Source organism: Saccoglossus kowalevskii, unplaced genomic scaffold (assembly GCF_978046115.1).
Source record: "Saccoglossus kowalevskii unplaced genomic scaffold, keSacKowa6.1 SCAFFOLD_164, whole genome shotgun sequence".
NCBI classification, from domain to species: domain Eukaryota; kingdom Metazoa; phylum Hemichordata; class Enteropneusta; family Harrimaniidae; genus Saccoglossus; species Saccoglossus kowalevskii.
The window spans coordinates 30,301-45,056 of record NW_028188666.1 but is presented as its reverse complement, the minus strand read 5'-3'; the positions used below and the strand labels follow the sequence as shown (position 1 = coordinate 45,056).

General features: G+C 35.4%; 1 protein-coding gene across 1 annotated transcript; it reads right to left on the bottom strand.

Annotated features, from left to right (window-relative positions):
- Positions 1 to 537: 537 nt before the first annotated feature.
- Positions 538 to 13,476, bottom strand: LOC146725407 (deoxynucleoside triphosphate triphosphohydrolase SAMHD1-like). Its single transcript, XM_085496339.1, has 9 exons — positions 13,444 to 13,476; positions 9,151 to 9,200; positions 5,844 to 6,004; positions 3,301 to 3,407; positions 3,027 to 3,097; positions 1,742 to 1,903; positions 1,466 to 1,513; positions 803 to 958; positions 538 to 653 (listed from the first exon to the last, which is right to left on the bottom strand). The coding sequence occupies exons 1-9, from the start codon at positions 13,463 to 13,465 to the stop codon at positions 558 to 560; spliced, it is 873 nt and encodes a 290-aa protein (XP_085352465.1). The 5' UTR covers positions 13,466 to 13,476; the 3' UTR covers positions 538 to 557.
- Between the last annotated feature and the right edge of the window lie 1,280 nt (positions 13,477 to 14,756).

The following is a 14,756-nucleotide window of genomic DNA, read 5'->3' as shown; positions in this document are numbered from 1 at the left end:
TTCACACAGGCCCTGAAATATGAAGATGCAATTCCCTATATAGAAATTTAATTTGTAATGCAATGTACTTGATTTAACCCTTTTATTTATTTATTTATTTATTTATTTATTTATTTATTTATTTATTTATTTATTTATTTATTTATTTATTTATTTATTTATTTATTTATTTATTTATTTATTTATTTATTTATTTATTTATTTATTTATTTATTTATTTATTTATTTATTTATTTATTTATTTATTTATTTATTTATTTATTTATTTATTTATTTATTTATTTATTTATTTATTTATTTATTTATTTATTTATTTATTTATTTATTTATTTATTTATTTATTTATTTATTTATTTATTTATTTATTTATTTATTTATTTATTTATTTATTTATTTATTTATTTATTTATTTATTTATTTATTTATTTATTTATTTATTTATTTATTTATTTATTTATTTATTTATTTATTTATTTATTTATTTATTTATTTATTTATTTATTTATTTATTTATTTATTTATTTATTTATTCATTCATTCATTCATTCATTTCTTACTTACATCTCTTCAATACCAGTTGTAGCTCTGTGGAAGTAAGCTTGTCTGTATAACCTGTATCGTGTATGGAACATTTCATATACATTGTGCTCTTCCTACAGCAAACAACAAAAAAGAAGAAATTGTTTCTCGGAGTCAAAAAAATGCAAAATAATGTCCATATGTGGTGCTTTTTAATTGCTACTAAAGCCCTAAAGCCAGAACATGACAGTTGTTACGATTAGGTATCACCTTATTTACATACCTTGTGTCTGAAGCATATGCGGTTATATCCCTCGTGTTCTATTACTCTTGCAAACTTTATGAAACGTTTGTAGTCAAAGTTGTTATGGATACCAAGGTAATAGCAGTCACGTGCAAAATAATCCCACTTGTCCACATCAATGCCAGTCGCCAGTCGCTTCGTTTGACACAATCTGGTTATATATATATATATATATATATATATATATATATATTTGAATATCGCAAAATGTATTGACAGGGAAATTGTTGAATATTCCAGGAATAAAATAAGTACGTTTCTTGAACGAGAGACAAATTTAAATTTCCCCGTGGTTCATATATATTATGTCATTGAGTCTCCTATGTAGTATAAGCAAACACACTTATCAATAACTAACAGCACTAATCGTCTCAAACGTGAATCTCACGATAGTAATACCGTGTGAAGATCATTCATAAGTATGCTGTAGATAATCAAATTATGAAAGTTCAGTTTATTCAATATTATTGACTAATTTAAGACTGAAGTCGAGACGGAAAAAAATAATCTGAGGAGAGTATACAGTGTGTATACATTTAAAAATACGGTCTTGCCACTGACGAAGCATGTAAGCCGGTCATGTTATAAATAATCTTTGCTTCTCCGAACAGGTAGATCAAATACACTTCATAAATTGCTCACCTCATAAAGAAAACGTTTCTCCTTATCCACGAATTTGTATTCCGGTGTCTGTAATAAATTTTATATTACTCTGATACTTTTGTTTTATAGTATTTTCTCACTTAATAGAAATCAGTACATAAAGGTGAATAAATTATGTTTGATGTGCCTCAGATGAGACCAAACTAATTTGGTAGCATAGTGAAATGCTTTTAACATTTCATATTTTATGATGGTGTATGCCCCTTCATCTTACTGCGCACACGTAAACATGGAATCGGCGATTGCGAAGCTTACCCTTTTAAGTGTTTTCTCATCAAATGGTCCGTAGATCATTTCTTTAATACAATGGTAATGATCATACTTGGCTTCCATTTCGTATCCGGCGTCTTTGATGTATTTTTTTATTAACCCGTTTTCCATCATACGATCAAATATTTTGATCGAGTACATTTCATGCTGGATGAGAGTAAATCACGTGACACCATTACGTTAATACGTGTGCATATATTTCTGAATTTCGTGCATTGTTGACTTAAATATTGTCTTTCAAAATTGAAAACAGCATGATTAAAGCGGGAGGGTCGTCACCTGCGCATGCCTCAGGCGGTCATAGCGTGTCATTGTTTACAAACACGCGTCTACCCATGAGCCTTCGCGTTCTTAGCGTATGTTGTTATCGTCGCTTGGGACTCAATTCCAGCGCTTGCGCAGGTGACGAGCCTCCCGCTTTAAATAATCCAAATTTGTTCATCACTGACATTTTCCAGCCATATTTATTGGGCTGGAAACCCTTTACACAATGAATGAATACACAACACCCAAAATAGAAAAGTGTTAAATTTATATCAAAGTGATTTTAAAAGTATTACATGAGATGCGTGTTCCCCCTAATTTTGCAAGCGATGCAATATACCAAACACAAATGACTCTTGTGGTACGCGTAAGTGTGAAATGTGTGGATGTTCACATTACACATAACCAAAATGACTAGCCGCTTGCTATTATCATAAAAAAATGTATGACATGACATTTTACTTACACATATGTCTCTTTTAGAAAGACATGATATATAATTCCCGGATATAATTTAGTATCTATATTTGGTAATACACCATTTTCAGTTTACTACGAGATCCCGTGTTATGCGTGAGATCGAACGTAAAAACAGGACAAATAGAGGTCGTAGTGACATCGCGTGAGTATCGACAAACGCGGTAGAATTTTTGAGATATTATCATGCTTAATAATGTGTTATGAACATTTGATGGTGATCAAAGGGCGGTGGTCGCGCAGGTGTGGTCGAATTTCGTGTAAAGTAGTTTACACGCGTCGTGTACATCACTATGATCCCCATATCGAGCAGGACGCAGTGCGACGACCACCGCCTTTAAGATTCATAAAGTAGGAGTATCTCAACGCTATATTCCCCTATGAAAAATCGATATTTCGACATTCAATCATAAAAAAAGAATGTCAAGTTGAAAATCAAATCAAATGTTTGCGGTTCAAGCCTTTCGCAATAAGCTAGATCTCACATATGTTGACGGGATCTCGTTATTCACGGTATTGACTCATTTACCTGGGTGGGGTTCTCCTTATTTATCCTCGGGATTACACCTCGATCAAAAAGATGAGAAAACGGCCCATGTCCTGAAACGATATTTTTCAACTATAATATGCAATTTTATGTTCTACAGAAAATGTTTTGTTCTGGGTATCGTTATGTATATTAAAGCGCGTGTTCGAATTCCATGTAAATAAACAATGGATTTTACACGCGTTGTATACGTCGCTATGAGTCCCATATCGAACAGAACGCGACACGTCGACTGCCGCCCTTTAAGTAATCGTACCCAGATCATGACAAAGCGCTGCAATTCCAACACACAGTTTGTCTTCCTTGGTGATTTTCACAATTTTCTCCAAATGCTCGATAAGTTGTAATGCTATATGGCACGTCCTATATAATTGAACAATTAAAGTCCTATTAATATCATTACAATAGCAAACAAATTAGAAATAATATCATAAAAACTCTACACATAAGAAACGACTGAGAAAACATTACATTATAACATCAGTCAATTCCACTGCTGCGCAGGCTCGTCATTTGTTTTGGCGAAAGCGCCCTCAACGTCATACTTTTTTAGTTCTTAACGGGCCACGGAGCACTGCCACCAAAATCCAGGTGAGTGCCACCCCCTGAGGGCGGTCGATACAGAAAAAAAGACATACAAACGTTAACATAAGGCATTCAGCCATAAGGTTATATCAGTTCAAGAGTGAGCACTCCTTCCTCCACATGTGGCACCACCATAAATCAATATTATTTGCATTTAGGTACGACGTCAAAAGATCGATGTCGGATAAAAAACTTAATTCTTTTAGTTTTTCCCAAATCCCCCCACCCCCCACTGAAACTTAATTGATAAATATTGATCATGGCGTCAGACTACATTCACCATTAAATACAAATTGATAATCGGACAGTAGTATGGCATAGCAGTTGGTTGTAATAATGAAGCGGAATATACGCATGGGCAAACAACTTTTCTGGTTTCTGCGCATGCTCTAGTTCCATGACCAGAAATTGACCTCATTTGACGCACATATTTACACTCGGACCAAACCATTTTCTCGTCTTGGATGTTTTTTTTTTCATTTTCTGTTATTTTTGTCTATGATTGGATAGAGAAAAACGAACTACAAATACTCCAAGGTTTTTTTTACTTCATTAAAAAATAAAATCGTTTTTGTAGGATGGAAACTTTTTGAGGTCAAAACCCCCCACCCCCAAACTAAAGCAAATAAGCTTTTTATCCGACATCGATCTTTTGACGTCATCCCTTAACTTGTCCCGTTTTAAACTTAAAACGCGGTGGTCGTCGCGCAGCGCGTGTTCGAATTTCATGTAAATAAACAATGTATTTTACACGCGTTGTTTACGACGCTATGAGTCCCATATCGAACAGGACGCGGCACGACGACTGCCGCCCTTTAAGTATTTATGCTAGCGACATCTCTAGGGACAATAGATAATTTCCGTTCACTGCGAGATCTCGCGTATTGCGTGAAAGGCGCAAACCGCACGTTTGTATATAAATATGAATCTCATTTTTTTAGCTCCATGTCGATGTACTTTCAGAGGGGTGAATATGGCGTTGACCTAACCCTTACTTCATCATGGATGATTGTTGTCAAATGCGTATAACACATTATTCAGCTCGGAAATACCTCCCAAAAAACTTTCGCGTTTGTTGAACTCTCGCAGGGAACGGGAAATGGTCTATTCACTCATTATTAGTATCAGTACTAACCCAACAATACTGTATTCAAATCTCGTATGAACCACCATCTACTTAACCCAATATTGTATTCAAATCAGTCTCGTATGAACCACCAACTACTTACCCAATGCTGTGTTCAAATCCCGTCGGAACCACCATCTACTTACTCAATACTGTGTTCAAATCTCGTATGAACCACCATCTACTTACTCAATGCTGTGTTCAAATCCCATGGGAACCACCATCTACTTACTCAATACTGTGTTCAAATCTAGTGTGAGCCACCATCTACTTACCCAATACGTGATCAAATTTTGTGTGAGCTACCATCAACTTACCCAATATTGTGTTCAAATCTCGTATGAACCACCATCTACTTACCTAATACTGTATTCAAATCTCGTGTCAACCACCATCTACTTACCTAATACTGTATTCAAATCTCGCGTCAACCATCATCTACTTACCCAATACTGTGATCAAATCTCGTGTGAGCCACCAGCTACTTACCCAATACTGTGTTCAAATCTCGCGTGAACCACCATCTACTTACCCAATGCTGTGTTCAAATATCGTATGAACAACCATCTACTTACCCAATACTGTGCTCAAATCTTGCGTGAGCCACCATCTACTTACCCAATACGTGATCAAATCTTGTGTGAACCATCATCTACTTACCCAATACTGTGTTCAAATCTCGCGTGAACAACCATCTACTTACCCAATACGTGATCAAATCTTGTGTGAACTACCATCAACTTACCCAATACAGTGTTCAAATCTCGTATGAACCACCATCTACTTACCCAATACTGTGTTCAAATCTCGTGTGAACCACCATCTAATTACCTAATACTGTGTTCAAATCTCGTGTGAACCACCATCTACTTACCCAATGGTGTGTTCAAATCTCGTGTGAACCACTATCTCCTTACCCAACACTGTGTTCAAATCTCGTGTGAACCACTATCTAATTACCCAATACGTGATCAAATCTCGTGTGAACCACCATCTACTTACCCAATACTGTGTTCAAATCTCGTGTCAACCACCAGCTACTTACCCAATACTGTGTTCAAATCTCGTGTGAACCACAATCTACTTACCCGATACTGTGCTCAAATCTCGTGTGAACAGCCCCAGGATATACGTAACTACACCCTCCAAGCTGCTTGATATTTCTCAGACGTTGAAACTCTGGTGTGTCGATTATTTTCATGTACACATGACCGAGTTCGATTAAACCATGAATAGGGTCGTTAATAAACTGGAAGTTTAAAAGATGCATCAGTTTTGTGTTGCATTACGTAATGAAACTCAAAATGATATGAACCGAGTGCAATAGCATAGATGTGACGATATGTTATCTCCCGACTGGGTTCAAAAAAACAATATTGAGCTATGAAGGTATCTTTGTCTACCACACTGTGATTACTATTTCGGTGGTTTTGTTTTTTTATGTGTTTTAAATTTTGTAGATACCAAAGTGCCATGTACTTTGTATCGTAATATTGTAATAGTTGATGAATTAGAATATCTTCAGAAAACAATAGTGACATGCATGACAATATACTGTAGGTAATGTGACTACAAAAATGAGGAGAGACGTAAAAAGTTAATATATCAATTAACGTATTTAATAAGGATGTAGTAGACTTAACAGGGATATTATAATTAGGCTTGATATTTTCATATACTATAACAATTGTCATGAACTATAGTAAACTATATATTTTATTAACTTTAAAGGCTCATGTTTCACACTTTCTGGGTCATTTTTGATCTAATTCAATTGCTAAGTAAATAAACAAAAAATGTTATTTTTTAAAAAATCAGCACTTTTTTTTTTATTTAAACAATATTTTTATTTCGTTTCAATAATAGACATACAACACAAAATATTACATTACATAATGGAAAAAGGAAGGAAAATTAAAACTAAGAAAAAGAAAAAACTGAAACTAGTTAGAGGAGTAACAAACAACGTAATGTTAACCATGAGGTGTCCCATCCAATCGGGTGACAAGATTTTTTCCTAGCGTGTTGCGTTATTTTCATGACACTAGCTTGAAGTGTTGGACCACAGTCACCGAATTACACGTAATTTACTTTGAGTTAAAACGCGAGTCGCCAGCGGCCATTGTTACGATAACGCTCTCACACGTTTGTTCGACACTTTCGGTAGAACAGCCAATGCAAAATTCAAGCGAATGCGATACCCAGGGAACGCAGCGTACTCTATAATGTAGTTCACTAATTAGTCCGCTTTCATTTAGCAGAAACGGCAAATAACCTTTCCACTAAACAAACTGATCAATATTTTCAGTGTGGGACGTCATTTGAGAAAAAATTTACACTCGGGCGAAGGGTATACTTCTATTTTACAGGTTGTGTGGTTCAAGTTACAAAGTGATCACGCCGCGGCGTATCGTCGATATTCAACGTAAAACAGGCTCAACACCACTGACGAGACTCGTTCACCTAGATAGAGTTGTACAGTTACAACTGATAAATTACATAATCTTTTGCGCATACAAAGGTTGTTTGTTGACTGGACATAAGTGAGAGATTATGATTACTACCCCAGTAACCGGGAACCGCACGACTGAGTTCATTGTGGCAGCTGTTGCAAGTTTTAATATGGGCCAACTGTGATCAGTTCGAATCACCGCGTGTTTTCTACGCAATGTAAAAGTTACCAACAATGATCATATCGTAAAATAAATAAAATAAAACGTGCTTTGTAAATGCATACGTGCTAGCTGGTCGGTCAAGCCGAGTGGCACCCGGGACTGGCATAACGATTATTCAATTGTATTTATATCTCAGTTCCTTACTGGATATTAAAATTTTATTGTGAGAAATAATTTGTCGTTTGGGACAACGTGTGTAAAAAAAGTACCTTGCCATACCCGAAGCCGGCCTGTGAAAAATAATCCTGTTTGGTATACAGGAAGTAAACATGCAATACAGTTCATCTCTGAACATTTGACGTCATAATTGGGCGGGGACACTCCGTATAAGGAGTGAGGTGATTTACACGTTTCTTGATTTGGGTCATCATTTGCCGCGATCATTTTCTCGAGAAGCATCGATCGTATTCAAATAATAACAACATGCGTGGCCGAAGAAAACCGTTTTCAGAAGTTAATTTCAAATGCCCGTCGTTGCAGCTTGAGCACCGCGACCACCGTGACCGATTATTTTTTTTAGCAAGAATGCACATGCTGTAAGGTTTTAATATGCGCTTCTTCTGGTTCTTCAATGTCTGAGCTACATGTAGATAAATTTTGCACCGTCACAGCAGTATCGTCGGAGTCTGAACTTTCGCTGGACAACAGTACGTCTAGTACGTCCATGCTCTTATATATATATATAGAGGGACTGTGGCTGGACTCATGAGTCCCACGATCGATGTTTTTTTATTTTTTTTAGACGATGTTTTGCTTTTTCGGACATTGGGGTCATATTTTTCTTTTTGGTCCCTTCCTTCTCTTCATTTCTAATAATAATCCTGATAACAATTTCAAGGAGCGCTAATTTTTGGATGTGTCACACACATGTACTGAGGGGGAGCAAGGAGGGTAGCTGGTACAGTTTTACGGGAAATAAAAAGGGCTTTTTACAATTTACAAAGAAAAAAATACGTTTTTACAGTTTATAGTGATAAAAAATGGAACATTGAATGGTCCGAAGAACTCTCCGACTCAAATTATCCACCATTGCTGCGCCGTGTGTAGAGACGTATGCGCATATTACCCTCGTAATGCTCTTCATTCGGTTAGAGGGACTTTTACGTATTGACATTCAATTTTGCAGTGAATTGTGTCATCTAGTCGTTTTACAGTTTCTAAAATGTAATTTCCTTGGATTATTCCTGACGATTTTTTTATTTGGATGTAAATTCTTGTACTGACCGAGAAAAATGACACATTTTTACAGTGTACGAAAAAATATTTAATTGATTACATTGTACGTCTAGCCTGTGATTACAGAATTATAGAATTTATTTTTTCAATTTACGTTGTACGAACAAAAAAATATTGCAATTACGTTGAACGAAAATAACCCTTGCCCCCCCCCCTCTGTACTAATATAGAATGATCACAGAGACAGGGCATGCGTGCGTTGTTCCCGTTGCTAAGTAGGCCTACTTATGCAAATTATGTCAATATTTATTGTTTGCGCGCAAAGGCGACTATCCAGAAATCAAAGTGAGCGGTCTGCTGTTATAAACACGTATCCTAACTTTTTTTTTTTTAAAAAAAACTGTTTTTTGGGTGTACTGTTTTTTTTTTCTATTTTGAATGGGAAACATATCCATTGCATGCAGATAGACAAATGCCACCAAACTAGACAATAAACAAAAAATGTATAAAATAGTGACTGTTAAGTCTACTACATCCAATATACCTTTGGCGGCGATGCAGGTGTGGCTGATACTGCTGCTTTCTGCTGGTCTGCTACAGATGAAACAATACATGTTAATATAAAAATCAAACATATATTTTATCATCTTCTACCTTGTTTAGACAAAATTTACCTCAAACCAATCGTCAATAAATCACGTAAAGGGCGGTAGTCGTCGCGCCAAGCATGCGCGAATTACTAGTATATAGTTCTCCCATAGACAAACATGGCGCCTTTGACTGCTACGCAGTTCAACGAGTACAAACTGAGACGTTACCAAGCTTTAATTAGATATTTGTAGGTGATTGTAAGGTATAGAAGGAGTCACCGGCGGTAATTAGTGCATGTCGTGCCCATATCAAACCTCACCTTTGTGATTTCCATTAGAAGAGCGCATTGGATTGTGGGAAAATCAATGTTTATCAACACAAATGTCGCACACCGACCACCGCCCTAAACATATTTCTTTTTGTCGGTCGATATAAATATAAAATAACTGTGTAAAAATTCTACGAGTTGTTGATGTACAATTGTAAAACGCATTGAAATACCAGTCTTCAGAAACTTCATGGAGTTTATACAGACTGTTATTGATACATTTTTTTCCATAATCTAGTAATATGTTTAATGTTATTTTAATTATTGCCACATGCCAACATTGTAAAAAAAAACACTTCCTGCAAGTGAACTTGAATGTAACATTAAATTAAATTAAATTTATATATAAATTTCTACATGAACACCAATAATTAAAGTTAAACAATGGTAGAAATGGCTTTCTCATCAACATCGTCATAGTTGTGATGAGATACTGTGACCACTTTGGGTCACTAGTACAAACATCCCTAAACCCACGTGATTTATCAAATCTCGTGTGATCGTGCAATATTCGATACCGACTGTTTAGAGGTCAGCTAGTAAATGCACGAGTGTATAGCCTGGAATGCGGCTATTCAATGTGCCCTTCCCAGTGCACTAATTTTTCAATGTTTCACGATTACAGACGGCATCTATTTTAACCATTGTACTACTGTTTACATGAATATAACAATAAGGCAGCTCATTTGAATAACTGCCAAATGTTGAAACCGAAGCGTGTTTGCAGTTCGTTTTATTTAACATTACAAGATATTTTCTTTATCATAAGGTACTTATCTGAACAGCCAAAGCTTCGGAGTTCATTGTCAAAGATTAGAAGGGTTAGACACGTAAGTTAAAATTGTAGAGATTTGTTTCTAAGAAGTACCTTTTTTTATTCAATTACCAACGCATGAAAAAGAAACATAACTAATAATCACAACACAATCACAGATAAAAAAAAATATCGGAGTAAAGTAAAGAACATAAAATTTTACTTATTCGATTGGAAAATCACCCCATTTATTAACATGCTGCTCCATAATATTTTTACGAGTTGCAATATAATTTTCAATTTTATCAATATTCAACACTAAATGTTTTAATACTATGAAACTGGGTAAGATATCTTGGCATCTATCAGTGTTTAGCAAGCAATATAACCTGATTTGTAATAGTACTAAAATTTCCATCCCCAAGTAGTAATTGATGTATATCTGGAAGACTGTCTAAATTTAAAAAAAATCCCCAGTTATGAAATAATTTACCCCAAAGCTCCTTTGAATATTAGCAGTCTACAGATAAATCCATATAGCTGTGGAAAGTGCATACAATTTTATCCAGTCTAAAGTTATAGTAGGAAACAAATTTTGATAGTATATTTCGCTTTTCGGGGGGGGGTCCTTGTAACTAGTATTTGGGTAAATATTCTCGTAGACATTTTGCAAATAACTATAATTTTACCATCACTAGGAACACTTACTGGGAGAGTGGGTCTAACAACATAAGAACATTTATATGCCAAGTTTTTTGGAATTGCATCCACAAGACCAAACCATTTTAAAAAAATTGCCGTGGCTTCCAAACGATTAACCAATAGATCCCAAGACAGAATTTTACCATTCTTATCATAAAAATCTGTAATATAAACTATACCTATGTTATACAATTCTCTATAAAAGATAGATTTTCCTTGAATAATAATATTTTGATTGTTCCAAATAATCTCACTTGCGATTTCTTGAAGATTTCCCGGGAGTTTATGTAAATTTCCTGACGACCATGCACGAAGAACAGACTCGTAAAAGGGTGGCAAATTTATCGGTAACATTTCCCTATTAAAATTACACTGGAACAAAAAAATGCTCCACCTACCGAATTAAGATACCAATCAAAAACTTGTTTCTATGGGTGGTAATTTTTATCAAAAAACCTTAAAGTTTTAACCCAATTTGCTTCTGCTCCAAAATACATGCTCAGTAAATCCGGCATAGCCACCCCTATTAACATATTACCAATCACAGTGTTTCTGGCGATCTTATCAGGACCGTTCCAGAGGAAATTATAAAACATCGAGTTGAGTTTAACTAATACTGATGTAGGCACGGAAATAAAGTTAAAAGTATACAGGAGTTTGGAAATAGCTATAAATCGAATAACTTGTATTTTACCGCGTAAAGATAAATTATGACAAACCCAAAAATTTAAAAGCTTTCCAACTGGCACAATATATTCTTCACAATTCATTGAAGTCGCAAGATCATCGTTATATGAAAAATATATACAATTTTAACACAATCTGAACACCATTTTAATTTTAAAAGTTTGTCTTTTCGGTGTCTCCAGCTACCTATCCACATTGCTTCTGTTTTATCCGCATTTACCTTCAGCCCAGATACAGCACTAAAACTGTCCAATTTGCAAAATAGTTCCGTAGCTGAGGCCAAGTCTCGGACAAAAGTGGTGAGATCATCTGCATAAGCAGTGTATTTCACTTGATTTGGACCAATTTGAATACCATTTATTTTATTACTTCCAGATATAGCATTGCATTGTTATTGATACATACCCATGTTAAGAAATTTAATTAAGGTACTTAAAAAGAAGTATAAACTGACCAATTTGTTATTATTGCTAAATCAAAACTTACTTGTACTTGTCTTTGAATTTCGCATTAAACCACACACTTGATTGTGATTGATATCAGCATTTATATTCAGAAGGTTAGCCTCGTTCCCATGAACATTTCTGACAGTTAATCTTTACTCAGAAATATCGTGTCAAAAATCACACAAAAAACACCATTAAATTATTTCAGTTGGAGCCGCAGAATTAATACTCAATAAGAGTACTAGTTGCTTGGCCGTCAGTAAACTTGACTGAAAAACAACAACAAAACTGCGGCTGCGAGCAGGACATACTTCTCTACGTTTTACGAAGTATAATGGCTTGGTTTCATGCTGCTGAATTCGTTGCAATCGTACAGATAGTATCCCCAGAACATAGTTCAAATGACAAAGTGTTGTAAAACAACTAACACGAAATGTTATCACAACAGTCAGACTTGTGTTTGATGGTAGCAAACAAACCTCTCAGACGTCAAAGTGCGTAATGGCTTGGTTTCATGCTGCTGAATTCGTTGCAATCGTACAGATAGTATCCCCAGAACATAGTTCAAATGACAAAGTGTTGTAAAACAACTAACACGAAATGTTATCACAACAGTCAGACTTGTGTCTGATGGTAGCAAACAAACCTCTCAGACGTCAAAGTGCGCCGGCCTATGTATGTTTTCTAAAATAAAGATTGTTGTTGTTGTTGTTGTTGTTGTTGTTATTGGACATTACTCGAAGTTTCTTTGGTACATTCCAAATGAAAATCTATCTTATCTTATCTAAGATACGACAGCTGTTTTCTGTCAGCAAATATATTGCAGTAAATAATTCGTGTTATATGATTAATGGTAGCTGTCGACTAAAGCGCCGCTATGAATTGCAATGTATAAAAATGAAGAAGTAAGTTCCAACTTATCCGGTCAAATCCATAATCCTTCGTTTAATTAGCAACTGTCGACCATATCATCATTTCAAATTTTTAATCAATTACGAATTACATGAATCAATAACGAGATTTTTTAAAATTACATTAAAATTAACTTATATTTACACCCTAAAATGAATGTGGCCGTCTCATATGTTAAATGCTGGCTGCCACGTCAGTTTCCTCTTTAAAACAGTGGGCGGGTTCGATATTGATGTTACTTTAGCAATAGCGAGCAATTATTTTAAATATTGACACACAGTTGTAAGCTGACAAAAGGTGATTATAGTCGAATCTCGGCAATATTGTTCATTATTGGCGGTTCACTATAATAATGCAGAATTGTGTGTTAATTTCAACAATTAAATGTAAAAAAAAAAATAGTGAACGAAGTCTCACCTGCCATTGTTACGTCGTCCATTTTAAAGTCCACACTGCGTGATATCACGAGCTGTACAAAGTCCAGTCTGCATCTAATTGTTTCATTGTACTGTATAAAATTATGTCGATATTGTGTATGCTGCCCTCATAGTTGAAAGACCCATTGTAGTTTGTATGCATCAATTCATCGCTTAAAGCGTGGTATACAATGCATTTTACACGCGTTGTATACGTCGCTATGAGTCCCATATCAAATAGGACGCGGCACGACGACTGCCGCCTGCTGTACCTGGAATAGTACAACGTGTTTTCCTAAGTACCTAGTATAGTACCACGTGTCTTCCTTAATATACCTAGTATAGTACCACGTGTCTTCCTTAGTATACCTAGTATAGTACAACGTGTCTTCCTTAGTATACCTAGTATAGTACCACGTGTCATCCTTAGTATACCTAGTATAGTACAACGTGTCATCCTTAGTATACCTAGTATAGTACCACGTGTCTCCCTTAGTATACCTAGTATAGTACAACGTGTCTTCCTAAGTATACCTAGTATTATAGTACAACGTGTCTTCCTTAGTATACCTAGTATAGTACAACGTGTCTCCCTTAGTATACCTAGTATAGTACCACGTGTCTTCCTTAGTATACCTAGTATAGTACAACGTGTCTTCCTTAGTATACCTAGTATAGTACAACGTGTCATCCTTAGTATACCTAGTATAGTACCACGTGTCTCCCTTAGTATACCTAGTATAGTACAACGTGTCTTCCTAAGTATACCTAGTATTATAGTACAACGTGTCTTCCTTAGTATACCTAGTATAGTACAACGTGTCTCCCTTAGTATACCTAGTATAGTACCACGTGTCTTCCTTAGTATACCTAGTATAGTACAACGTGTCTTCCTTAGTATACCTAGTATAGTACCACGTGTCTTCCTTAGTATACCTAGTATAGTACAACGTGTCTTCCTTAGTATACCTAGTATAGTACAACGTTTCTTCCTTAGTATGCCTAGTATAGTTCAACGTGTCTTCCTTAGTATACCTAGTATAGTACAACGTGTCTTCCTTAGTTTACCTAGTATGGTACAACGTGTCTTCCTGAGTATACCTAGTATAGTAAAACGTGTCTTCCTGAGTATACCTAGTATAGTACCACGTGTCTTCCTTAGTATACCTAGTATAGTACCACGTGTCATCCTTAGTATACCGAGTATAGTACCACGTATCATCCTTAGAATACCGAGTATAGTACAACGTGTCTTCCTGAGTATACCTAGTTTAGTACAACGTGTCTTCCTGAGTATACCTAGTATAGTACCAC

Excerpts from the sequence above, each read along its gene's own strand:
- LOC146725407 (XM_085496339.1), bottom strand. The coding sequence starts at position 13,465 with ATGGACGACGTAACAATGGCAG. Across the intron at positions 6,005-9,150 it reads CACCTGCATCGCCGCCAAAG|TTTATTAACGACCCTATTCA; the intron begins GTATATTGGATG and ends TTAAACTTCCAG. Across the intron at positions 959-1,465 it reads AGAAACGTTTTCTTTATGAG|CGACTGGCGACTGGCATTGA; the intron begins GTGAGCAATTTA and ends TGTCAAACGAAG.